Genomic DNA, 25,193 nt, shown 5'->3' on the forward strand with positions numbered 1-25,193 from the left:
ATCTCGTCATCTTGACTGCGCTTCCTGGTTGTTCCACTGGCCGGTTCTAAGCCCTCAATCTTCTTTCTGAGATTTCATTAGATGATCTGTGGCTATCTTCTGTAACCAGTACATATCACGTATGTAAATAACTAGATCCGATCTTTAGGGTCGGTGCTAGTTAAACACCTATATGCCCCACTAGGAGACCCCTTGCATGAGACTAATTCTTTCTGCACTTTACTTTGCTTCAGATCTCGACTCTGTCGATAGATCATCCCCTTTATATCAACTCTGCAGACAATTTCTCCTCTGTAGTTACCATCTCTTACTAGAGCTGGAGAATTTAATCACAAGTCCCCGACCGTATCTCGAAACTGCCGCCCCGTAAATGGTATGCGGAAGCTTTGCTCTTGGTTATTACTTCTCTCCCTATGAATCAACAATGCAATGTTTAGTGGAAAGGTGAATATTTGGCGGACAAGGCCTTCAGAGATGCTTGGGGTACCTGACAATCCAAGAAGCCATTGTCTGCTTGTGTAACAAGCCAAAATCCGATAAAGCTTGGGATTCCCGGGGAATCGATATAATAAGTTCTATTAAAAGTCTATCTTTCAATCAGACAGGGCTGACACGAGCAAGGATTAAGTATCGAAGCTACTTTTTCTCTGCTAGGGAGGCTTCGAGTTGCGCCTTGGTCAACTATAAAACCAACATATATTCCTTGATTTTGATAGACGAGCCTGGCTCAGCAGCTACGATACATGCAGCCTTTCCACACCGCCAGCCAAATCGAAGCCATTGCACTATCATACCGGGTAACGGGCCGGTTCTCATAAGGATCGTCTCGCTGCCAAGCTAATGTTTAGCTAATTATTACCCCAAGAGACGGCCGCCTCCGATACATAACCTAGAAAAAATCGAAACTACGGTTTCCGCCCCATCGACGGTGGGGGCGATTCTTCAGCGCGGTATAGAGCGGTGTATATATTTTCTCCAGTTAAGCCAGGAGAAGGGGGAAAAACCGCCCAGGGAAGAATCTGAACCAAGGATGAGAGTTACCATAGCGGGCCGTGAGAGGTGAGGCTAAAGATCACGTTGCGACGGGCCGAGTATAAAGTTCGGAGTGGATGACCGACAGAAATTTTCTGCTTTCCCGCGCTTAAGCGGAGAGCGGGCCATCCATGCGGAACTATTTTTTATTATGTATTTATTGGATTTCAATTAGTTTTAGCTTTAGTTTTGCGGTTTTCAAAATGGCGCCATTTATAGACGCTAAAAACATGTTGGAAAAGTTGGGAGTATGTAACTGGTTGTACGTAGTACTCCGTACGAAGTTACACGATCTACATGACTGCTTAGGTACACTTCTGACTATGACGAAATGGCGTTATTCTCATGTGGTATATGGCTCAATGTGTGCAGCACGTTTCTCCGCGATATGTACTTTGCACCCTTTCTCAATAGTCAAAGTAACCAAATTCGACAAGCAATTCAATGTCGAAGAAAGCGGAAAAATAAAAAGGCGGACCATATACAACATACTCCGTACTGGCGGAAACAGATCGGAGGGGCAATCCGAGATCGCCCCGAAACAGGAAGTTCGCCTGAGACGCTTGCCGACATCCCCTTTTAACAACAATTATTGGCTAGTCCATCCGACGAGCCGGCTGACGACAGCCAGTGATTTGCGATCGTGACTTCCAAGCCGTTGATCGAGAATATTAACCATAATGGTATTAGCCTCGACACTGGTATACCTCTTGCAGCCAGTCCGGGGAGAAAAGAAAGAAAGGAGATAGTATGGACCTACTTCATATAATATCCAAAAAGGGATAGCTCTATCATTACTCCGTACTTAGTATTACCTAGATCAGGACAATGTTGCGCAATATCCAATGTAGCTGACCTACTCAGATCGATCTATCTAACACAAATTACTGATGCATCAAGAGCTGACGTGCCCGGGATTGCAAAAAGAAACCGGAATGGAATCACCGCACCCGCGTCTTCAAGCCCGATACAGATACAAAACACAGGCCATGGCGTGATCAATCCCCTCAGCTCACTATAGAGCTCCGAGGAAACATTTACTATGTTCGGCTCCATAGTGGGTGAGTCAGGAATCGTAACCCGACGCACGAGCCCAAACAAGCCGCAATTCTTCAAGCTCCCTGCATGCACACAACGTGTCTGTGCTGCAGCTCCAGTACCTGGGCACCCTGCGTGCGAGGCCGATGCTTATAGGTGAGTGTGAGCGGTTAACTGCTGATGATGCTGTTGCTGTTAGGTAATTAGTGTGCGCAGCAGGGATGGTGATTCGTCAGGGGGTGCACCTTGTGAGCACGGAGCATATCTTGACAGTAGAAGGGCTAGAACCTTTTGTTTGGGATGTTGATCATTTGTATATCGTACTATATATACTGCTATTTTGACAACTTCACTTGTGTCGCTCTTAATTTTTTCTAAGGAGGTTTCACAGATCTCGCAATTGCTTAGATCCCCCACAAAATGCAAGCCTTGCAGTGCGGGGTAGGGGCGGAATAGGCGAGCGCCGTGGCCTCGAGAAGGGAATGCGTACCTCCTAAGCGTAAGTCATAGATCAGACGACTGAACGACTAGTCCGTAGTTTTCAGGCGGTCAAGTGAAAAAAAAAAAAGAAAAAAGAAATTTTTTCTCCGGGTGGAGCTTCGCGAAGGGTCCTTTTCCATCGCGTTTTGTTGTCCCGATGCGGAAAGGCGGACTTTTATTTAAAGAGGCGCTAGTCGAAGATCCTCTAGAAGAGATGATGGCCGGTATGGTAATGGCCCAGTATGGTATTGTTTGTCATTTACCTGGGTCTGGACAACTCCACTTTGCAGTCCATTACTATCGTTCTACGCCATCACGCCACGTGATGGCTTAGTCTAACCTTGGATCTGATGTAAATTGTATAGCTCTGTATTGGACAAAGAACCCAGAGTATTAACAGGATGAATGAATATTCTAGAAACTGGAAATGTAAAGGTAGTAATGGAACAATACAATATAATGATGTCTGCAGGTCGTGTCACTTCCAAGATCAAGATGCTGGGAGTCACACCTCATCGGACACATCTCCGTGTGTCCTATAGGACCATGAAGTGCTTGATAATCTAAAGCCGGGGTATCCTCCAAGGTTCCTTTAACACAAGTACGGACGATCCTATTATTGGTCACATTGGCTATATTGCGAGGTCTCAAGCCCATAGATTGATTGAACCCCGCTGGCAAACTTCACATGCTACATAAGCAAAGTCCAATGCACTCTGTATACCAAGCCGAGTAGACCATCGCAGAACCTATCCGACCGGCTAAGCCGAACCGGTACGGAGTATATACATCGTGGGTACGTGAGTCATTGCGCACGGTCGTTCTACGCTAGGGCTGGAGCCAACAATGGCATCATGTGCTCCCATTGATTGCCCTGATGGGCTCTAGCCTGGAATTTATTGATGGTTCCTTCGTGATCGAAGCATGATGTCGACACATTATTTGAGATGTGGGGTAGATGCCGACAAGTCAGGCGATGGCAGAGTTTATATATCATTCAACGTATATTCCAACATTGGGAATACATCGTACAGCACGGAGTACAACATAGTCGATCTAACAATAAAAGTTGGGGATCTTTGTCTCGGCATCAGACCTGCTACCCGACATGTAAAGATGAGACGATGCCATGCTTTAATGAGGTGTCCACGGGTAGAATTGCGACTTGGCAGAAGAGGATGATCTCAGAATAACAAACAATTCCATCGAAAATAGGACCTTTAGAGGGGTAAGATCACGAATGCAGTGTATTTTTGGATGTCATTACAGTGTATGTGTACTGTCAGGCTCCGCTATGACGCTGTGTCACGCCCCACTTGCTAATTTTTCTTTCATTTTTCATTTTTCTAATTGAATGCGCCGGTACCTGGCAAGTGGGAACAGCAAAGAGAAAAAAAGAAAAAGAAATTTCAGTTTTTTTTTTTGGTTTCATTTTTTAGTTTTCCACGGGTTCAGTGAATTAGCACATGATTGTTCTTGCCATTCAAAAGCGGCGGGCTGCGCACTTAATATTGAATTTCTTCTGCAGATCATCTTCCCCTACATACTTCTAGGGACTCATATTATGTGTTGGATTGCTTCTTCGGCTTCTCAATTATTCCACCACCGTACTGCTTCTTGAACATACAAGTCCTGTCACATCTGATTGAGCGTCTACAATATAATCGAGAGCCAATATGCCGGGCCGCCTAATCCCCAATCTGATTAGGAACGCAAGTTCACTACATTCCTCCGTCACCTCAACTCCTAACCACTCCAACAACTCCTCAACCGTCTCCGTCAATGAAATCCCCGGACATGCGAAGAAGCCAGCTCACAAGTCAGAGCGCGCACGATCCCCCGAACGCCGTCTATCCTTCTCCATGGATCACTTGATTCACCCTCTACGGGACCATAGCAAAGAGAAGCGCCGCAGTTTGGGCCGCGCAGGACGTTCTAAGGAACGCTCCAGCCATGAAGTGCACCCGCCAGCGGCGAAGCTGGATGTCTTGATCGAGTCACCGCCACTGGTTTGTTATGGCCCGCCTGCCAGCTCTACTGGCGCGCTGTTCTCTGGACGTTTGCGCATCGCAGTCTCTGAATTGACTGGCGGAGTTATCTTGAGCCAGTTTGATGTACGCCTCATCTCCAAGACAAGCACCAAGAAGCCTGTCTCGAATCACTGCTCCAACTGCGCTACTCGCACCGAAGAGTTGACCCAGTGGAACTTCATCACCGAAGACCTTCACCTCAATAGCGGGGACCATGACTTCCCTTTCAGCTACTTGTTCCCTGGCCACCTTCCTGCTTCTTGCAATGGCGTACTGGGCCAGGTCGAATACTTCCTGCTGGCGCATGCGCAGAGCGTCACTGGAGAGGAATATAGCCTCAAGCTGCCTCTGGACATCAATCGTTCTCTGCTTCCCGGGCCAGACAAGTCCTCCATCCGCATCTTTCCTCCAACCAACCTCACTGGCCGCATTGTGCTGCCTTCCGTCGTTTATCCCATCGGACACTTTCCCGTAGAGATGACCTTGAGCGGCGTGGTCGACAAGGGCGAAAAAACCCAGACCCGCTGGCGTCTTCGAAAGATGATGTGGCGCATTGAGGAGCAACAGAAGATTGTGTCCACTGCATGCCAGAAGCACGCTCACAAGATTGGTGGCGAGGGCAAAGGTGTTTTGCACCAGGAGACTCGCGTTATCGGCCACAACGAGGAGAAGACAGGCTGGAAGACCGACTTTGATACCGCTGGCGGTGAGATCACCATGCAGTTCGATGCGAACATCAACCCGGCTGCCAACGCCGTCTGCGACATGGATGCCCCTGGCGGTTTGGAAGTCAAGCACAACCTTGTCATCGAGCTTATAGTGGCCGAGGAGTTCTGCCCTAATGGCAATACACGTCTAATTACTCCAACTGGTGCCGCGCGCGTGCTTCGCATGCAGTTCCACCTCCACGTTACCCAGCGTGGTGGTCTTGGCATTAGTTGGGATGAGGAGATGCCTCCAATCTATGAGGACGTCCCGGCCAGCCCTCCCTCTTACACCAAGCCCTCTGGCGCGCACAGTTTCATTGAGGACTACAACGGCTCTCCTCTCCCTGACTACGCAGACCTGGAGCGCATAGACTCCTTGCGATTGGACAGCAGTTCTACTCGCTCTTCCACCCTCTCCTCCAATCGATCTACTACTCATGGCTCTACGCACAACCGATTGCCGCGCTTTACCACCGAAGATCTCGTCACTGGGGAATCGCCTGCTCCCTCGCCTATTCCCTCGCGCGTCCCTTCTCGCGCCCCTTCGATTGACTCTTCCCGCCAATAAAACATCAAAAATATCGACATGTTTTAATCAGCTAAGCTATCTTGATTATCGTTCTCCATTACGACTTAACGATTCCCATGATCAATCGAAAAATTCCCCAACCACAACGCCTTTTACGTTTTACCATAATTTCTCATCCCTCTTTCTTCATTCATGGAGTTGATCTTGTTCACTTGCCATTTTCGGTCCCATCTCAACAAAGGACCTCGTGATACCAACGACAGAAAGAAAATCGGCCACGCAAATCAGTCGAGCTGCGACACGTCCGGACGGGTCCTTTTCCAGTCAATTCTGCATGATACCCATTCACTTTTCTTCACCTGTGCATAATACTTTTTCTTCCCTCCTACTTCTTCGTCTTAATTTTAGTTATACTTCTTGATGGAGTTGGTTATGGGCTCGCTTGCAAGATATCCACGTCTTACTCTTCCATTCGGTTTCCCAAGGCAGTGATTCTTTCCCATTTTGAGGATCTTGATTCATTGAAATTTTCTCTACTCCTTCATAATCAATTCATGATCATGATCTATCGGATTTTTAATCTAATCTCAGTAATTGTATTGATCAATGTAAATGCATTTCAATTTCGGGCACTTCATGGTAGTCCCCTTAGCCTTTCTGATCTGTTGGACTTTCTCGATATTCTGGTCTGCTGATCAATTTCTCCAATACTAATACATACGTAGCTCTTGTTATGTACAAAGGATCCAATATACATATACAAAAGAGACCAGCAGCCACTCTATAGAAGCATCAAGAGCCCCTAGAATTCACCACCCCTTCCATGGAACCCACGTCTCCCTAACAATATCCTGTTCATCAACGACATAGTAAGCATAATGCATAGCAGCCGTAATACAAGCATGCTGAATATACAGCAAAACTTTATCACCAACCACAAACGCAGCCTCCACCTTCTCTCCATCACTAGACTTCGACCCCGTCTTCTCAATAAGCCTGCTCGTCTGATCCGACTCCGTCCACCCCAGGATCCCATGTTCCTGCGCCATCCGCACAACACTCCACTGGGGCCGATCGACGACAACCGCAAACCCGGGGAACTCTCCGGTCTCCTTCGAAAGTGCAATAGTTCCCGCATTGACGAGCGCCTCGTTGCGGTCGGGATATACGCTGCAGACATCGGCAAGAATGCGCACCGCCTGTTGCGTCGGTTCCACAAGCGAGGTCGCTACTTGCTGAAGGTCGTTGGCTGGGTAGTTTCCTAGCGCCTATGTCAGTATGTCTGCGATTTCATGCGGTGGTCTGAGGTTTTACGTAGTTGCCACGGGTCACAACGTACCAGCATGCAACTCTAACTCCATCCCCTCGGGTAATGCGCCTTGGAGTCTCTTCACCACATGTGCTGTAGGTGTTGATCCCACAGACACCACGATCCGTCTATCGTTCTTGCCGTCTACCAGGACCTTGGCGGCTTCCACTACACCCTCGACTTCGGTCTGGAGTACTGCGGCGGCGGCATCCTCAGTGCGACATGCATATGAGTGCCCGGCATGGCAGTAGAAGCCGTAGACGGTGGCTGCAGACGACGATTCGATGCGCTGGATTAATCTTGGGAGGGATGGTGAATGTGTGGTCATTCCGGCGCGCTGGGAGCCGACGTCGATCTTGACAAAGACGGGCCACGGTACTACGGGAGAAGATGATTCGGCAGTGTAGGATTCGAGGAGATCTATCTGCTGCTCGCTGTCGACCATAAGAATAATCTTCAGGGATTTGTTTAGAGTCTCGAGGAAGGGTAGGGCACTGGCTGAGACGGGTAGGCCGTACAGACACTGTTATGATTTTAGCTGATTGTCTTTCATTGTGAAAATAGCCAATGTGACTCACTTCGTCTATCTTGCCTTCCTTAACAAGATCCAACGAACCCCGGATCTCGGCTAGTGTCGATGCCACGATCCGACGGTGCAAGCCGTCGCCCAGCATCATGCGCGTGACCTCGGTGCACTACAAGCCCAATGCAGTTAATACATTGCTTGAAAGCCAAGACTGTGTGGAAGCGGAAGCGGTACCTTGAGGGTCTTGATATGGGGCCGGAACTCAATCCCCAACTGCTTGACATCTTCCAACAAAATCTGGGTGTTCCGCTCCAGCACCGGCTTACTTAGGATGAGAGCTGGGGTCGGAAGTTCCGAGACCGGACGGCCAATATAGGAAGCGTGGTCTTGCAGAGAATGATCCATCTTTGACTTAACAGAGTGGACAGGGGTATCAACGGCGGATTTATATGAGCCGAGTTGTGGGGTTTACCGATAAGAGGGCGTGGGGGCATGGGATGGTTTTGCGGGGATGATATGGGGGTTCCAAGGTTGTTACGTTAGATTTTTTTGGGCTGACAGGACTACAAGAAAACTCGTATCTCATATAACGAAGGCTTTTGCGGAACGTGTAGAATCGGCTCCTCTACAGGGATAACCATCGAATTGTATCACAGAAATTGTATGAATCCCCTATCCATTCCTTTAAACTTGCAGGAAAAGCTCTCTCCTTGTAGCAGTTGCTTAATGACTTGCGATTGCATTTATGAATACACACAAAAGAAGTTCGTAATGGCCCGTGTGATCAAATTTCTCGCATTTGGTAGAGGTTGGCGAAGGAATGCTGTAGTGCCCGGTGGCTCATCGGGGCCGGTCATTTCGGAACCAATACCGACAGAAAGCCCTGAGACGGCAATTAGCTTTGTATATTCAAGATCAAATTTAGGGCAATCAAATAGAGTTACCTATAGGCCTTCTTGGTAAAGTGACTTGACGATGGGCTTGAAAACCTCGTCCATAACTAAGTTGGCAGCACGCCAGGCGATGTAAAACCGGATAAATATCCATCCACAGGCGTCAATTATGTACGCAGCATTTTCGAAAAGATATTTGTAGACTTGTTCGACGCACTCTTTGTCGACTGGTGGGGACATGAGAGGAGTCGTTTCTTGGTCAAGTCCTACCGCAAGACCCGTGAGGCTAGGTGCTCGGCTATGAAGGTCTTAGCAGAGTCCACGAGGAAAGTGCTGGAAGATGGCAAAGAAGAACTTACTAGGTGACAAGGAATATGAGAGTGATCAGACAGAATAGAAAGAAAAGGCAGACGAAGTTGGAGACAGCCATGATGTATCAGCAGGTTATGACGATGCCAAACGGTGAAGTCAAAGAGATGAAGCTGTCAAGAGGTGAAGTTGTTCCTGCCATACCAGGGCTCTGAGTAAGTGCGGCTTGACGCCTGGCATCTTCCCAGGTGCCAACAAGTGGGCTTGTTGACAAAACACAACCGAAAACCTTGGAAGGCAACAAAAGTCTGTGAGCAGAGTTGCGAAACTAAACGGGGGGCGTTGAGTGTGAGACATTTTTGACTCTCTATACAAGTTCCTCCTCAGACCGCCCTTCGGGCGGTCGTAAGAAAGAAGCCATTGCTAGGTAATCCTATATACATATAATTATAGTAGAAGATAAACTGGCCAGTTCGTTTTCTGTGGATCGACAGTTAGAATGGTGCTGGGCATGGTGCTAAGCATGGTGCTAAGCATATAGCTAGGCATGGGTGTTGAGGCTACGAAGGAGAGGAAAGATGAAGAAGTGAGGTGATGATTGCTGAGCGTTAGCGAAGCACCCATATCATAAGGGGTCGCTCTCATATCACGTGACCTGGATCTTATCTAATTGCTGAGCGTTACCTACCTAGCGAAGCACCAATATCACAAGGGGTTCGCTCCCGTGTCACGTGACCTTGATCTTCTCTTATGGGTCCCCAAAAAATTGAGGTAAGACGGTGAGGGCCTCAAATTCTAATGTCATGTGATCTATTCCCGGCAGAATTTCTTAGTGCTATAGTTATCCACCAATCAGATATATGCGGTCATGTGACTTTGTTTGCTCTAGGGCTAGCCTGGGTGCTGTGCTATATACTAGCCTTGGTGCTGGCCTAGGTGCTGGCCTCTAGCGTCACGCTAAGCCTATAGATATCCGTAGAATACTTAGTCGCCTCTACCAATGCACTAAGACAAGCGCTTAAAAGATACGGATTAAGCTAACGCTTAGCAATAGAGGCTAGGGGTCCGGGGGCGCCCAAAGCACCCTGGTATGAATCTATGGAAAGAAGCTGGTATATACCTAGGTACCTACCTAGTAAGCCAGCTGGATAACAAAGAGACAAAGTATCAACAAAGACTCAAAGAGCTAAAGAGCTCAGTCTGTATATAGAGAGACAAACCTATACTATATATATGTCAATAATGGTGCTAAGCATACTGCTAGATATGGAGCTAGACATGGAGCTGGGTATGGTGCTAGGTATATATATACCAAATTTTAAGTCGAATAGACTACTATAGCGGGAGCAAAGTGGAGAAGAAAAATAGAAGTAAAATAGGGCCCACGCCTAGCTAATAAGGAGCCTCTAGAATAGAAGTATAGTAGGAATTGCGACTATATACACTTCCTACGGTCGTAAAAAGCTGAAATTTGGTAGAGTAGAAATACGATATATAATATAACTGTATGCTAAATTTGAAGCTAAACGGAGCACTATAGCGGGAGAAAAGTGAAGAAAAAGATAATTTTTGATAGGGTGGAAGCAGAGCGGACCCACCACGACGGACTAATGATAGACGGGCAAAATGGAAGCAAAAACACGATTTCCAAATATACATAGTTGAAATATATAGTTGATTCGAATGCTTATCTTATTCGATGAGTTTAGGCTCACCTATATTTACCCTTGAAGACCTCATAGTCTTTTTTTTGAAGTCTAAAGCTACATAGTCCTCACGCTGAGAACCAGTGAGCTAGTAGCGATAGTCAATTCAAATCGATCGTCTAATGGCAAGTTGTCCAATTGAAGGCCTTTTGCCTCATCTACTGAGATTACATCTCAACCTCCCCTTCTCTTTCCATTGGTCACTCTGGCTTCTTCACGGATGGTACATTAGCTAGGGAATCCGCCTCTGTCTTCCATATTGCCTTGCCCAAATTCACGAGTTCCGGCCCAAAGTCCTCCAGCAATGTTTCTACGGACGATTCCTCGTCCAAAAGAACTTTGCCGTACTCTTCATCGGACCCAAACGTCGCCATCCGCCAGATTCTCTTCCACAGTTTGACCGCTTCGATAGCCTCTGGGCGTTGACTTTCAACGTTGGTAGCAACCATGTAGAAAGTCGATCGCTTGGTGTAACATGACTTTGGTTTAAAAAGCCGAACTGAGGAGATCTTATGAAACTCCCAAATGAGGTTGACGGTGTTCCATGTTTCAAGTCTGCGAAGAAGAACGATTATGGTGCCACCAGGTCTAAGGTGCTGGAGACCCAGAGCGAGCTGCGTGATCGCCACTCTTCTTGCTCCCTGGCTCTCTCCGTAGGGGGCGCTTGAATGTTGCCTCAATACCGGGCCGTCACATATGACCAAATCGAAGAGCTGACCTTCTTCAAGTTGCTGGGGTAGAAAGTTCTCAGCATCTTCATGGCCCTCGGGGATATGGTCTACGCCCATGTCGGCAGCAAGCATAGTCAAATCAAGAAATACTCGCTTGGTATTTAAGTTGCTTGCCAGACTAGTCTTATAACCTCCACAGGAGACAGGCAAGCTGAAAGCGAGAGCGCGTGCGCCTGGGTTCCTTTTCAATGCTATCTCGAGCAATGCACCTGGGGTCATACACATGTCGAGAATGGCAGGTGGGGTTGAATCAACTCGTTGGACTTTTAGAGCATTGGTGGCTTTATCAAACTCGCGGGCGGTTGTGCTCATAAACTTATGAAAGTAAGCAGCCGTATTTTCGTCGGACTCATCCGCATTTCGAAGGACGTTCGCGAAGTATTGATTGGGCTCGGGGGCTTCCCATCCCTGTCAGCAGGATTGTCAGAATTATGTTCATGATATCTGAGGTCGGTATAATTGACCTGCTGTCTCATATCACTGAGATCTCGAAACTCTGGACTCTTTTCCATCAGGTAGGGTAGAACAGATCTGCTCTCTTCGGCCGAATATTCTGCAGGATCATCAGTCAGATGAGGGTCGTTGAGTTGGCTACCAGGCAGGAGACCTGGGAGTTCGAGCTGTGCTTGAATTGAATGAACTGTCATGGTTTGGCAACTAGACCTGAGGTCATCCCAAAAAGGCTCGATACCAGGTGTGATGACAGGATGTGATGGTGAAATAACGCAAGTCAATCTTGGAGATGGCTCATAAATGTAGTGTTTTTATGCGATATAGCGTACCTTGCATTATTTGCTTTGTCACATGTAATATTTCGAGATCTTGTTTGACATATCACTGGACATCAAATGGACTAGGAAGGGAATCTAAGCCAATTCTTTCGTCTTCATTTTGACAGAAACCAAGATCTCCCTGATATTAATGACCGAATAAACTCTCATGGGATTTTCACATATAGTCCCAGTTATGAACGAAAAGCTTCTAATTAGCTGGACAGAGATAGTATACTACTACATAGTATACCTGGGTGCAAGACAATACTATGATGTTTCTTTCAAAGGTTTCTGGATGTCTTCTATGTTTAGACAAAGTGTATAGAACACTAAGTCTATCTGTGTGATATTGTCTCTAATATAAGTACCTAGGTAGCCCACAGTGTCTCCTGCCTCTTCTATCTATTCATGTTGTATACCACAACTTGATGTCTGTCTCGCAACCTTCACCTGGCAGTGAATATGCTTGAGGGATAGGACTGAGCAGAGCTATTCTGCAGTGCTAATGCCTCCATACTTGCCCTCATGGGTCAATGTCACCCGTACCTCTGATGGCCCCATTTCATAAGTGGAAGTCAAAAGATACCCTTGCGATAGCCAGAGAAGACCTCAGTGATGAGTTGGCATTCTTGATCTGGAATACTTGCAGATCGGCAGCCCAAAGCAAAAATTCTTCCTTTCCAACCCATCCCCCTCTCTCAATTACTCATCCGAACCTCTCACATCCCTCATATTTGGTACAACTGCACACCACGATCCAATTCCGACCGAACGATTATGGCAAAGCGTAAGAGAGCGGCAAGATCTAAGTCAAAACAAGAAACAAAAGCATGACTGAGAGAAGCCACCAAAGCATGGGCTTTAGTCCGACGTGGCATGCACCCCACCCGAGAAGTGAGGGTGACTGGGAGAAAGTCATGAAAAGGCGAAAAGCACGCAGCGATAAAAGACTTCACAATGAACACCTCCAATAAACCAAGCATCACTTGCCTAGTAGTCGACCGACCTCGGATGTTACTTATGCCAGCTGGGCGTTGACCCAAGTCACAAACGCAACAGCGTCGCTACATGCATCCAGCGACATCCAGCGAGACAACAACGGTCAATTAATTCCACCAGCCAACGGTACAAGGCTGGCTGACCAGAACGTGTACTTGACGAGTAAGTACTTGTCAGCAATCAATAGGGCTGGCATATCCTATCGACTGTTTTTGCTTTTGTTTTTGCTTTTCCGCTGGCTGGTCGGATGGGAGGGGTGAGACTTGATCCCGGCCAAAGGGTGCAAAACAGAAACATACTGATATGTTCAACAAAGAGGGTTTATTTGCCAATTTCTAGGTAATTTGCTCGTGTGATCAAGTAATAGTTAGGTACCTGTGTGATGCACTTTTAGTACAGCTATAGAGGTAATACTATTAAAGAGCCGTGATTGGGATCGGGTACTGCAGTAACCGGAGATGGAGCAGTCGACTGCGAGTAATTGGGCTATTCGATGGAACCAGGTCTAGCCTAATTGAATGGTTACATGTTTAGAGACGAAAGCTGGGAACTCAATGTCATTAGCGTGATGAAGCTTGCATACATATTCTAGGTGGTCAATATACTTGGTCTGCTTGGATACAGCAGGCTAAGGGTACGAAAAAAAAAAGCCCCTTGGGTTTCGACTTCATCGATCAAGTCATTGTGGATTTTTATCTGTTGTTGCGTGTGAGATGTCATGAATTCACGTCGAGTAAGAGCAAAGACAAAGGAGAGTTGACAACAAGGAAAGCCGTAATTGAAAAGCGCTAAAGACGAGACAAGGATATTTCCAACTCCAAAATGAAAACTCGAAGAATGTTATACATGGTAAAAATGCCTTCGCATGGGACTCCGGCGATGCAACAATGGGGAAAGGGAAATGAAAAAGGGAAATTCGCCATGCTATGTGGATGCGCATGAGAAATAGGGAAGGGAATCATATTCCCTCGCCGCGGAGAAGGCGCCGAAGAATTCCTTCACCGGGACCAGCAATCTGGCTCTCAATTTCCTGCTGGGAAACAAAGCAGACAAGAGCCTGCTCGTCAAGGGCCTTATGAGGAGTCGACGGAGCATGGCCGGATTTTGAGGGTGTGCGGCGCAGATCTGTGCCTCCTGCAACAGTTCCACCTCGGCCGCGACCCTGATATTCTCCAACCAAGCCCATTGTTTCCAAATTGCTGAGAACGTCTTTGAACTCAGTCGCAGTCAAGGGATGCAGAATGTTGTCATTGCGACACAGAGCACAATATGTATCAAATGCTTGCTTGATAGTGGGTGCCGATGTACGCGACTTGGAGGGCGTGCTTGGGATCTCAAATTGGCGGCGTTTGCGTTCGAGCGCGATCAGGGAGCAGATAGCAGCCTTTTGCTGCAGGTTCAGACTTTGCAGTCGTTGAACAGTGCCTTGACCGAAAGCTGCAGATGTGATGCGGGCAATGTGGGCGATGCTGGCTCGAGGTGCCGTGATGACTGTGTAGCTTGACATTGAAGTTGGCTTCGGAGCGCTGCCGACTTTGGCAGGCGAAGACAAATTGGTGTTCTCCCCTAATATCGAAACATTCTCAGACTCCTTGGCTTGCTTATCCAACTTCTGGAATGTTTCCTGTTCAATGACATCGATTGCCCGCTTAATCAACTCAAAGGCCTTGCGGAGATCACCTGTCTGTGAGGCTACTTTCTTGGAGCAAAGTTGGATGGCGGCCGGTTGAACAAAGGGGACAAGCTTTGGGTCGGATTCTGCCCCAGCAGGGAGCAATGAGCGAAGACGATTGGTCATGACGTCTGCGATAGATGCAGCGCTGTACGGCAAGAATGGCAACAAGAGGGGCTTCAGGTTCTTCGCCTTTAGCTGGGGGAGCGAGCGGTCGGTCAGATCAAGGGCGTTAGCGATACCAATTAGCATCAGCTTGGACTTGCTTTGCAATGACCACTCGAAAAGTGACTGCAAAACCCCTGAATCACCATTGAGAAGATGGTCAATCTCGTCCAAAGTGACCAGGAACATATCCTGCCCTTTCTTGGATGGAACGAATATAGATTTGAGGCGATCCCCCTCGCTTTTCTTGAACATATCCGAGTCCTCACAGAAATCTTGGACGAGCCTGCTGTAGACATCGCGAGAGATTCGCATGCTTGCACAGTTCACATGCGAGACCTTGATTTTAGAAAGGTCGAGATCTCCACACACTTCCTGGACCATGGCGCTCTTTCCGGTTCCAGGGGGACCGCTGATGTAGAGGCACCCTCCTTTCCGAGACTCCACTCCATCTGTGATAAAAGATACCAATTTTTCCCGCTCCGCATCACGTCCCACTAAGCGGCCTGAATTGGAGCCGCGGGCGAACAGTTGCCTAGCTTGCGAATACACCGAGTTCGCAATTTTCGGAGTGGCACTCTGTCTGGGGGTTGGGGGAAGGTCGGCATGGCGGGGGGGTGCGGGGTGTTATGGCCTTTGCTCCGACCTGCACTCGATGTCTAGGGGTGATGGGGGATTGCGGTAGATCGTCTCTGAATCGCGACTTGGAAGGCGTCTTGAATTCGAACTCGATGGGTTTCGCGATTTCTTCTGCGCGTCCGATTAGCGCTGCCTCAGGCGCCACACCCAAAATTTTCGACTTACCTTCCACCGGTTTCGAGACGGTGAAATGTGAATTGATCTTGACCGGGGATTTGAATTGGTCATCACGCAAGGTATGTTTCGAAGAAACATTCTCTGACACTGTCTTGCTCTCGCCATTTTCTTGGTCAGGTTGTTCTGCTTTCTTTACTGCTGACCTTGTTCGTCGTAATGAGGTTGGAACGGTATCTCGTTGGTGAGCTCGGGGAGCAACTGTTCGGCGCTTGCTCGCGGTCCGCACCGGCAATCCTAGGAAGGCGGGTTAGAATTTAGAGATAAGGAGCAGAGGAAGGTGGGATGGATGATCTTACCTGAGTCCACAGCACCATGAGTGCGCTTTCCTAAGACTGTTCCTGCCATGACTTGGAACATACAAAAACACAAGGTAGGAACAAGAGATGCAGTTTCCGTAGGAGTTAAAGAGGAATGTCAGGAAAGAAGGCCCAGAGCCCAGTTAGGAAGTGTAATTGGCAGCTCCACTACTGGGGGGCTCGTTCGACGCGCTGGACGCGTCGCGCGTAGGGCTACGGCCGGGTATATCGACCACACGTGCACTTCTTTAAGACTTAGTCAGCCGCGTCACTGGCCACCTGGGCACCTCAGGTGTCGATGATCGTCTCATGTGCATTTCGATTCGAGATGACGGAATTCTTTCAACTTACATGAAGCAGCACCTTCTTTTTCTTTTTCTATTTTGTCCTTCATTCTTGTCAACGTCTTTTGTGGGACCTGGTGATCTTCTGGTTTGCAGCGGTTTGCACCAAATCTTGCTCCCCACATAGCACAACCTCCGAGTCTTTGCCTCGTTTCATACTACGCCTAAGCTTCCAGTGGGTATCCAAAGTAAATCCTTTCCAGCTTTTTTCTCTAATATTAAGATCTTACTTAAGGGACCTTCTTTGACATACTGCCCACCATGGAGAATGACGTGGTAGCTCAGTTCACTGAAATTACCGGCTCCACGCCGGAGCTGGCTATACAGTACCTACAGATCACCGAGTTCCAAATCGAGCAAGCAATGCAGCTTTACTTTGAAAGTGGAGGTGCACCCTTGACTGGTGAACCTTCTCGGCCTTCGCATCGGTCTGGGATCCTAGACGATTCCGAGGTGGTGAATATTGACTCGGATACCGATGACGATACTCCCCAACACACCGCCCCGCCAACGTTCGATGATGACGAAGCTATGGCACGACGCCTTCAGGAGCAAATGTATGGCGGGCCAGGTGGCCCAAATAATGAAGATGAAGTGAGAGCGCCGTTGGCGCGGACAACAGAGACTTTGGTGGGGCCCGGGGCGGACTATGACAGTGGTGAAGACATGCATGCCAATATTCTCAGCCAACTACGAGCTCGTGGAAGACCAGGTGGGTGTCATTTGTGTTCTCAAACTTCCAATAACTTAAACTTACAGTTTACTCTAGGTCGACCGGGGATCTTCAACCAACAAGAGTCATCGATATGGACGGGCGGCGATGAGTCTCGTCGCGAAGAACTCTCCGCCGCTACTGGGGGCGCATCTGAGGCATCGTCCAAGTCCAACATGCTGGCCGAAATGTACCGTCCTCCCTTCGAAATCATGTCACGACTGCCTTGGGATGTGGCGCGCGAGGAAGGCAAGGACACCGAGAAATGGCTGCTTGTCAATGTCCAGGATGCATCAGTCTTTGACTGTCAGGTTCTGAATCGCGATTTGTGGAAGGACCCCGGGGTGCAAGATACCGTGAAGGAACATTTCATTTTCCTGCAGTACTCGAAAGATGACCCCCGTGCGTCTGCCTACCTTCAATACTACTTCCAGGGAAGCGACGTCGCCGACAATTACCCCCACATTGCTATCGTCGACCCTCGGACTGGCGAACAAATGAAGGTCTGGTCCGGACCGCCTTTGGTCAAGCCTGCCGACTTTCTCATGCAGCTTCATGAATTCCTCGATCGCTACAGCTTGAACCACAATGTGCGCAACCCTGTCGCTAAGCGTAAATCTGACAAGAAAGACAAGAGCATCGATGCGATGACTGAAGAGGAAATGATGGAGATGGCAATGAGAAACAGTCTTGGGGGTGCAGCAGGAGCTGGTCAGACGGTCGAAGACCCTGATGAGTTAACGCGCAGTACAGACAGTGTTAAGGGCAAGGGCCGTGCGGTCAGCGAGGAAGATATCGTCATGGATGAACCGGAGCCAGCTGCCGAAACCTCCCCATTCGCACTAATTCCCAGCGACCGACCACACACTGAACCTGCTGCGGACCCGGCCACAACTACACGCATTCAGTTCCGACACCCATCTGGCAGGGTTATTCGGCGCTTTTCATTGTCGGACCCCGTTCAGAGAATCTATGAATGGCTCAAGGCCGATCCTCCCTTGGAAGACAAGGCTGGTGTCGAGTTTGACCTGAATAGTATGGGGCGCAATCTCATTGATCAACTTTCCACGAGCATTGCGGACGCGGGACTGAAGAATGGCACGGTGATGATTGGATATCTGGAAGAGTAATCTTCTTGATTTTTTGATCTTTCAATCTTACCATCGTGATGCAATATTTTCTGAGTTTCTGCAAGGCGTTGATGGAAATGGATTGGATCCCATGGGATCTCACCTTTGTTCCCAAGCTGGGTTTCGTCATTTCCGCGGATATCATTCAATCTACCAGGTTCTCAAGTTGTCGTTGCCAACCTTGAGACCTAGATGTGAGAGTATACATTACTACCAAAGCTTGGCCGGAAAGCATGCAATGAATCATGATAATGAAAATAGTATCAAATTAAGACAGAAACAAGTAGTCATGAGTATGGAGGACAGCCGAGTTGAGTCCCAATGTGCTCCCATTCGTATCCCCGTTTAAGAATATGCAAAATTTATAGTTAGGATGGGAGGACTATGGGAAAGCAAACATGTGGATTTACACCCCAACTCTCCAAATTGAGTTCAATTGATAATCTGAAAGTCTTCCAAGCCTGAAACTCGAGTCTCAGATACATGTCCAATCTGGTAATTGGACTCGGGAGAAGTAGATTCAGTAGATTCACCGCCCTCAGATAAGCTGCGGCAAAATAAACCCCCCCGCGTCGATAAACAAGCAAGGGCAGCTCACGACATAGATATCCCTGAGAACCCCGGGGAGTGAGATGAGTTGATCATGACGTGAAGAGCATGCCACAAACAACTCGTAATTCCATGACCACTATCGTCCAGCCTGTTCTGATTGAACAACGGTCTTTGTTTACCAGTTGACATCTTATCAATTGTTAGCACCCAAACGAACCACGCCGTCTTTTCTCTTCCTTCTCTCCTTTCCAGTCCTGGAACCTTGCGGTCCTGAAAGGCATTCCACAAATCTTATCAGTCGAATCAAGTTGATCAGATTGTAAACGTTATTTCTTCTCAGGCAACCATCCCGAGTCCACTTTCAAGCACCGTCACATACGGCCCGACCCCACACTCCATCCTTGCGATAGGCGACTGCTGGTTGTGGATCTGACAGCCCATCGTTAGCCCCAACAGATTCAAGCTTGATTCATGTCCATTGTGGTCCTCCGGTGATTCGGATAAATCGCCAAAATGCCGCCTCCCATCGATCCGGAAACCATTTACACCAAGCAAACTTGCATCGGTAGGGGTTTCAATCATTGCGCTTGAGGGCCATAGATCTCACGAGGTTGCTGACTGTTTCGGGAATTTGTAGGTGGTGGAAGCTTCGGTAAGGTGTTCAAAGGGTAAGTCGGGGACCTCCTATATCAACGTCTGCGCTCGACAATCAGCTGACCCAATTCTGAAAATTAGTCTGGACAGACGCACTGGAGAATCAGTGGCTATAAAAATCATTGACGTCGAGAATGCCGAGGATGATGTCGACGATATTATCAAGGAGATTGCTATCTTGTCCGAGCTCAAGTCGCCCTATGTCACCAAGTACCATGGTTCATACTTGAAGGGATCCAACCTATGGATCATCATGGAGTTTTGTGCTGGTGGTAGTTGCCACGGCCTCCTACGACCTGGTGTGATCCACGAGGAATACATTGCCATTATCCTGAGGGAGCTTCTGCGCGGGCTGGACTACCTCCACAGTGACCAGAAGCTGCATCGGGACATCAAAGGTACGAAGACCGCAATTTGGTTGGTACTGCGATGTTCTATAACTGATACTCTTGATTACAGCTGCCAACATTCTTCTCAGCGCGAGTGGCCAAGTTAAGTTGGCGGACTTTGGCGTGTCGGGACAATTGTCTGCAACAATGACAAAGAAGAATACCTTTGTAGGCACTCCGTTCTGGATGGCTCCTGAGGTTATCAAGCAATCTGGATACGACTACAAGGCTGATATCTGGTCCTTGGGTATTACGGCAATCGAACTGGCCTGTGGTGACCCTCCGTACGCCGACATTCACCCGATGAAAGTGCTGTTCTTGATTCCCAAGAACCCGCCCCCGACATTGGTAGGCGATTTTAGTAAGCCTTTCAAGCAGTTTGTTGAACTATGTTTGCGCCGAGACCCCAAGGAGCGGCCATCAGCTAAAGAACTTCTTGAGCATCCGTTTGTAAAGCGTGCCAAAAGAACAACCTACCTGACAGAACTCATTGAGCGCGCAGAGCGTTGGCAAATAACTCATCGGGGCCAAGATGACGAAGACGAATATGATGGGTATGATGATAGAGAAGCCGACCAAACAGCAAACGCCAGAACCCAGGAAAAGGAAGATCTTTGGGATTTCGGGACCGTTCGTCCTGTGGGAAAAGCATCTGCACATCCTTTGCGCCCTATGAAAGACTCTGACAGCAATGCGCGAGCAAATGAGACAGAAGAGTGGGATCTGTGTGATGAAACTCCCCAAGAAGCCGCACAAGCTCAAGTGAACCCAGCAAACCCTGCTTGCAATGTTTCTCCCACAAAAACCCCTCTTCCTCCCTCTGCTCCATCTTCCCCTCTCAAGCAACGCCCCTCCCAGACCGCACTTCCTCCACGCAAAGTTGTGTCTCCAGTGGGTAGCAAGCCCGCAGTAGAAAACCCTCCCGTGCGGGGATTGAACGAACAATACGCACAGACAGCGACTCACTACGCTGGCAAACTTGATACTGCTCCTTCAGCCAAACCTATCTCTACGGTCAGTAATCAGGGCACTCCTGTCAAACAAAAATCCAGCATTCCCCTTCACGACCTGTACCGCACCCCATCCGGTCAAATTGTGCACAAGCAAGCTGCACTTTCTCGCACTGTTGCTGATTCTCCGGGACACCAGGCACAGTCTCCGCGCATCCCTCAAGCCGCTCTTCCAAGACATGCAGACCCACTGCAACACGCGAAGCCAGTTTCTGGACTCAAGTCTAAGCGCGCACCAACAAACATGGATGATCGTGTTATGCCCCACCGCTCCGCACCCCCTACCCCTACTTCCAGCGACCACAAGCGTCCGACCCGACCTCTCCCTGAGACTGAGCGGGCAACCGCCTGTGGGACTGTGATTCTCCCTGCCCTCCGCGCAGCCATGGACCGCCGCCGCAACCACCTCGTCCGTCTCGAACCCGGACGCAACCCCAACGAGCCCCCGCCTACCCCAGAGCAAGAGAAGGACTTTGACCGTAGCGTTCGCATTCACCATGGTCTGGAGAAGGTTGCCGAAGACATCGCTCGAGCCTTTAACAGCCTCCACCACTGGGATATGGAGAGACCTGTCGATATGGGCGGTGGTGTTGATGCTGTTCTCGACGCGTTCCTCGAGGAGGTCCTCGTCCGATTGCAGCCCAGTACCGACGCGTAATTGACTGACGCGCCTGAATTGTGTTTGAGTAGAAATGAGTGTTCTCGATGGAGTTTCTAGGCCGGTACTTTGCATGGTTTTACTCCTTGCTTTTTGTTTCTTGAAGCCTTGGTCTCCTTTTCTGTCATATATGTTACGTGTAGGAGTTAACACTTCTAAAGGAACTTTCATCTCTGCTCTCATTTCTTGCTCTCACTTGTATGACTATGTAAATGATGACTCTGATCTCGCTTGGCTCCCAGCAAAGGAAGGTCACTTATTGGGGCCTGTCTTAGAGGATCAACTGCTGACACTGATATCATCTGGTATTTCCCTTCTGTTTTTCATTTTTCAACGGCTGGCTATTCCCCATCACTGGGTGTTTCAGGCTGCACGCTTTATTTACATAGAACGTACAAATGATGCCATAGTGAAACTAGAAACAATCTCCATCCCTACAACAATGAATAAATTCTAACAACATGTGTCTATTGTTTGTTGTCTTGAAGCTGCGATATTATCACTTCATAGTCATTTTCATCTGTGTCTTCATCACCACTAAATTTATCATCGTCTTGGCCTCCACCCGTGGACATTTCGAAGGTCTCCATGCCCTGGCCACTTTCTCATTTGTCGAAGAGGACAGAAGTACCTTGATTTCAATTTGTTTGCAACACTCTTCGGGGACTTTTTCCATACGTACTTCTTCCTATGCGCCATATTCTGTAACCTTTTTGTCTAGTTTATAAGCTTGTCTAACTCCCTTAGACTCATTGGAATCCCTAACTTCTTTTTAATACTCCGAAGATGACGTTGCGTATGCACATATATGTACACGTGGACACTATAGTGTTCTCAATGTTGCTAACTCTTTTAGAGTAAGGTTGTGTTAAGTGGGTCCATGGTCACTTTCATCCATGGATGAGGGAACATAAAGTTAAGGTTATTAGGGATTCTCCACTTTCGCATGGCGTGCCAGGTGGTTTCCAAAGTTATAACCTTATCATACCTCGAATAAGATCTCAGCAGGGAGAACAGACATAACTGTTCCTTCTCTCCGATATTTCACTCGAAACTGCATGTTTTTCATCACCAGACATTGTGGTTGGAGATATCCGGTGATCAAAAACAGGGCATCCGGAGAAGTGACACATTGGAGTGTGCAGGAGACTTCGGCAAACATGGGAACCAGATATCCTTTTAAATAACCTGGTTCTATGTTTTATGGTGTGATTCTAGAACCCATATTGGAAGGAAGTATCTTCATGAACATAGAGTAAGTGAGAAAGGCCTCTGAATTTGTTTTACGCCGCCGCCGATGATATTTTATATAGTGCCCTAGTATCCTAACTAGACCACGACACCTTGCAAGGAGCAGTTCTACTGTCAAAATCTGGTCTTAGGTTTAGTGATTTCTCGCTCTAGAAATAGCACACTCGCTGATCTCGATTTCAAACAATTTTACAGCTCTCACTTCCTTATATATCGATCTTCCAAAGACTTCCACTCTTCAGGCGGCATTATATACTTTGCCTGACGGGTTATATTTCGGTCTAGCAAGTGCGTTGATCTGTCTCCTCTTAATACCCGGAATAGTTCAATACGCACAGTCTTGCAAGTTCCATCGTCCATCTTAGCATCAAAAAGTAGAAAGACTTGAGCCACCGGATAACACTTTAATTCCCCTCTGTATTTCCTCAGGATTATTACGCGGGGCGGATTTGCAGGACTTGTGTGTGGTTTGGTATCCATCAATCTGCCCACTTAGTATGAGATATTGGCAGGTAACAAGGTTGGAGACTGACTTCCGCAAAGAAAAGAAAGCCATACTGCCCAGGTATACTCAGCTAGCGGTTCTTCCGGGACAGGCGTGTACAGTTGGATGGGATCAACCCTATAAATCGCAAGATTAAGGATAAGACAGGTCGGCTGGCATATGTGGGATCTCGGGAATTGAATCTGTGCCGCTACAGGCAAGTTATGGAGAATGTGAAAACATTTTGAAAGCATTTACCTCTGCCACTATATCTTCGCTCAATGGGACGTCCTCACTCCGGCAGAAGGGCTCAATAGATGGATTCCGACTGGTCAAGAATATATGCTTAGTAGAAAGCAAACACTCAGATAGTAGTGCATCGGAATGCCCGCGGCATTGGACTATCAATATGCATGATTATATATCGCCTAAACCGTACAAATGCCCGTATACTACCCTACCTGTCATTATTAGCAAGGTTCCCCGACTTCAGGCTTACTGTTACTTGTGGCACGTGGAGACTACGGCCGTTGCGACGGACTCCAATGTTGATTGGCCAGGGAGATGCCAGGAACCACCGGAGGCGCAATATCGCAATGTTATCCACCACAATTGCGTCGCCGATTATATGAAAGGGGCCTGTGCTTGGAAACCATTGGCCAATGCTAAATCTTTCCGCTCTTCTCTGTTCTGTTCTTCTACGTTCTGCACCACCTACTGTGTTACCACCCTTCATGCTCCACAAGATCATGGAATCCCCCCTCTTGCTTACAGTGTAGAAGTTGGAGAGCGCGGCCTCCGCCCAACGGTGATGGAAGTAGAGAGTAACCATGCTCGCTCCTTCCTAGACCGCATGATCCCCCCAATGAAGCTATGACGGAACACTGATACTGCAGCCAAGATAACCTTGTAAGTTGCATGCTTACATGTATGTACATATGGACCTCGGGATGCGTGTGGCACAAACCTTGAAAGGAACCCGGGTCAATTGTATTTCCGTCGTAACTCAGATGACGTGGGCTGTCATCCCACCCTGTCTTCGTCCGGCATCCACCAGCTCAAATCAATCTTCAAGCCAACCTAATCGCAACTTTTTACATGTGAATTATTCTATTCACTAGGTCCGACCTAAAAGGTCATTGTTTTTCTCGGAGACTTCTCAAGTGTAGCTGTCTCGAGAGGAGGTCATGTAGATACTAGAATTCCCCGGTCTTCGTCAGGGACCATTCTTCTTTTCGTAAGGTAGATTTTATGAGTGTACACATTGGAGAGGAGGAGGGGTTTACCATAATGCAGCCACTATGCACGGATTCATACAAGGGACCGATACCATGGGAGCTCCATTGTTCACGAATTGACAAAAAGTGGAGGCTCAATGCATTTCCCCGGAGATGCTTATACATGACGGAAATATACAACTACCGTGAAGGGGCATAAAGTTGGATAAGAACAGGAAAGAGCAACCTTCGAAGAATTTAATTCAAGGACTGTTCGCATCTACTCGCGGGAAATGAGAATACCGTTGTACTAGTCCTCGTAAAAAGCCGGTATTTTGTGCCTTGGAAGGGTTTTCCCAGATGGAAGCTGCCATGAGGATGAGGCTATCCATGGTTCGGGAAGGCGCGACGTATCCACCTACGAGTATAAACCCCCTCTCCCTTCCCCTCCTCCATTTCCTTTTTCTCGTCCTCGAAAGACTTGCAAAGAGATATACACAGAACATGTAAAAAGGCTCTTAATATGAATTGATTGAAGATCATCACAGTAGTAGTCAATAACCGGACGGAATTTTTCCCTCTCAGAACCTGTTCGAAAGCACAAGCACACCTGTCGATTTCTTTCTCTCTTTGGTGCATTTCTCCCATGTCTAGCTTGCTTCGAGACTGCGAAAAAGTGATTCTCTGAAAACGAGATAACTTTCTCTTTAAGTTCACACGAACGTTTGACGCTTGACTCAAACTGTAGATGGGGGGATTCAATGGGCTGAACGGGAAAGGA

The 25,193-nt window shown here is 48.0% G+C and overlaps 8 protein-coding genes across 8 annotated transcripts; 4 read left to right on the top strand and 4 right to left on the bottom strand.

Moving 5' to 3' along the window:
- Positions 1-4,226: 4,226 nt before the first annotated feature.
- Positions 4,227-5,855, top strand: N7489_000699 (alpha-arrestin; the record flags this gene model as incomplete). The annotated part of the gene is made up of 1 exon (XM_056706454.1): positions 4,227-5,855. The coding sequence occupies one exon, from the start codon at positions 4,227-4,229 to the stop codon at positions 5,853-5,855; it is 1,629 nt and encodes a 542-aa protein (XP_056570756.1).
- Positions 5,856-6,625: 770 nt separating this feature from the next.
- Positions 6,626-8,056, bottom strand: N7489_000700 (D-serine ammonia-lyase DSD1; the record flags this gene model as incomplete). The annotated part of the gene is made up of 4 exons (XM_056706455.1): positions 6,626-7,077; positions 7,156-7,648; positions 7,704-7,820; positions 7,886-8,056. The coding sequence occupies 4 exons, from the start codon at positions 8,054-8,056 to the stop codon at positions 6,626-6,628; spliced, it is 1,233 nt and encodes a 410-aa protein (XP_056570757.1).
- Positions 8,057-8,595: 539 nt separating this feature from the next.
- Positions 8,596-8,974, bottom strand: N7489_000701 (uncharacterized protein; the record flags this gene model as incomplete). Its single annotated transcript, XM_056706456.1, has 2 exons — positions 8,596-8,842; positions 8,904-8,974. 2 exons carry the CDS (start codon positions 8,972-8,974, stop codon positions 8,596-8,598), a joined length of 318 nt encoding a protein of 105 aa, XP_056570758.1.
- Positions 8,975-10,759: 1,785 nt separating this feature from the next.
- N7489_000702 (uncharacterized protein) lies at positions 10,760-11,937 on the bottom strand (the record flags this gene model as incomplete). Its single annotated transcript, XM_056706457.1, has 2 exons — positions 10,760-11,698; positions 11,755-11,937. 2 exons carry the CDS (start codon positions 11,935-11,937, stop codon positions 10,760-10,762), a joined length of 1,122 nt encoding a protein of 373 aa, XP_056570759.1.
- A 2,083-nt stretch (positions 11,938-14,020) lies between these two features.
- On the bottom strand, positions 14,021-16,060 carry N7489_000703 (AAA family ATPase CDC6; the record flags this gene model as incomplete). The annotated part of the gene is made up of 3 exons (XM_056706458.1): positions 14,021-15,478; positions 15,546-15,949; positions 16,012-16,060. The coding sequence occupies 3 exons, from the start codon at positions 16,058-16,060 to the stop codon at positions 14,021-14,023; spliced, it is 1,911 nt and encodes a 636-aa protein (XP_056570760.1).
- Positions 16,061-16,616: 556 nt separating this feature from the next.
- On the top strand, positions 16,617-18,197 carry N7489_000704 (DNA-protein crosslink repair co-factor UBX5; the record flags this gene model as incomplete). Its single annotated transcript, XM_056706459.1, has 2 exons — positions 16,617-17,067; positions 17,125-18,197. The coding sequence occupies 2 exons, from the start codon at positions 16,617-16,619 to the stop codon at positions 18,195-18,197; spliced, it is 1,524 nt and encodes a 507-aa protein (XP_056570761.1).
- Positions 18,198-19,262: 1,065 nt separating this feature from the next.
- On the top strand, positions 19,263-21,460 carry N7489_000705 (putative Ste20-like serine/threonine protein kinase; the record flags this gene model as incomplete). The annotated part of the gene is made up of 4 exons (XM_056706460.1): positions 19,263-19,314; positions 19,387-19,417; positions 19,485-19,801; positions 19,863-21,460. The coding sequence occupies 4 exons, from the start codon at positions 19,263-19,265 to the stop codon at positions 21,458-21,460; spliced, it is 1,998 nt and encodes a 665-aa protein (XP_056570762.1).
- A 2,144-nt stretch (positions 21,461-23,604) lies between these two features.
- Positions 23,605-24,072, top strand: N7489_000706 (uncharacterized protein; the record flags this gene model as incomplete). Its single annotated transcript, XM_056706461.1, has 1 exon — positions 23,605-24,072. One exon carries the CDS (start codon positions 23,605-23,607, stop codon positions 24,070-24,072), a length of 468 nt encoding a protein of 155 aa, XP_056570763.1.
- Positions 24,073-25,193: the final 1,121 nt, after the last annotated feature.

This window comes from Penicillium chrysogenum (assembly GCF_028827035.1).
Source record: "Penicillium chrysogenum strain IBT 35668 chromosome Unknown utg000001l_segment0_segment0, whole genome shotgun sequence".
Lineage (NCBI taxonomy): Eukaryota > Fungi > Ascomycota > Eurotiomycetes > Eurotiales > Aspergillaceae > Penicillium > Penicillium chrysogenum.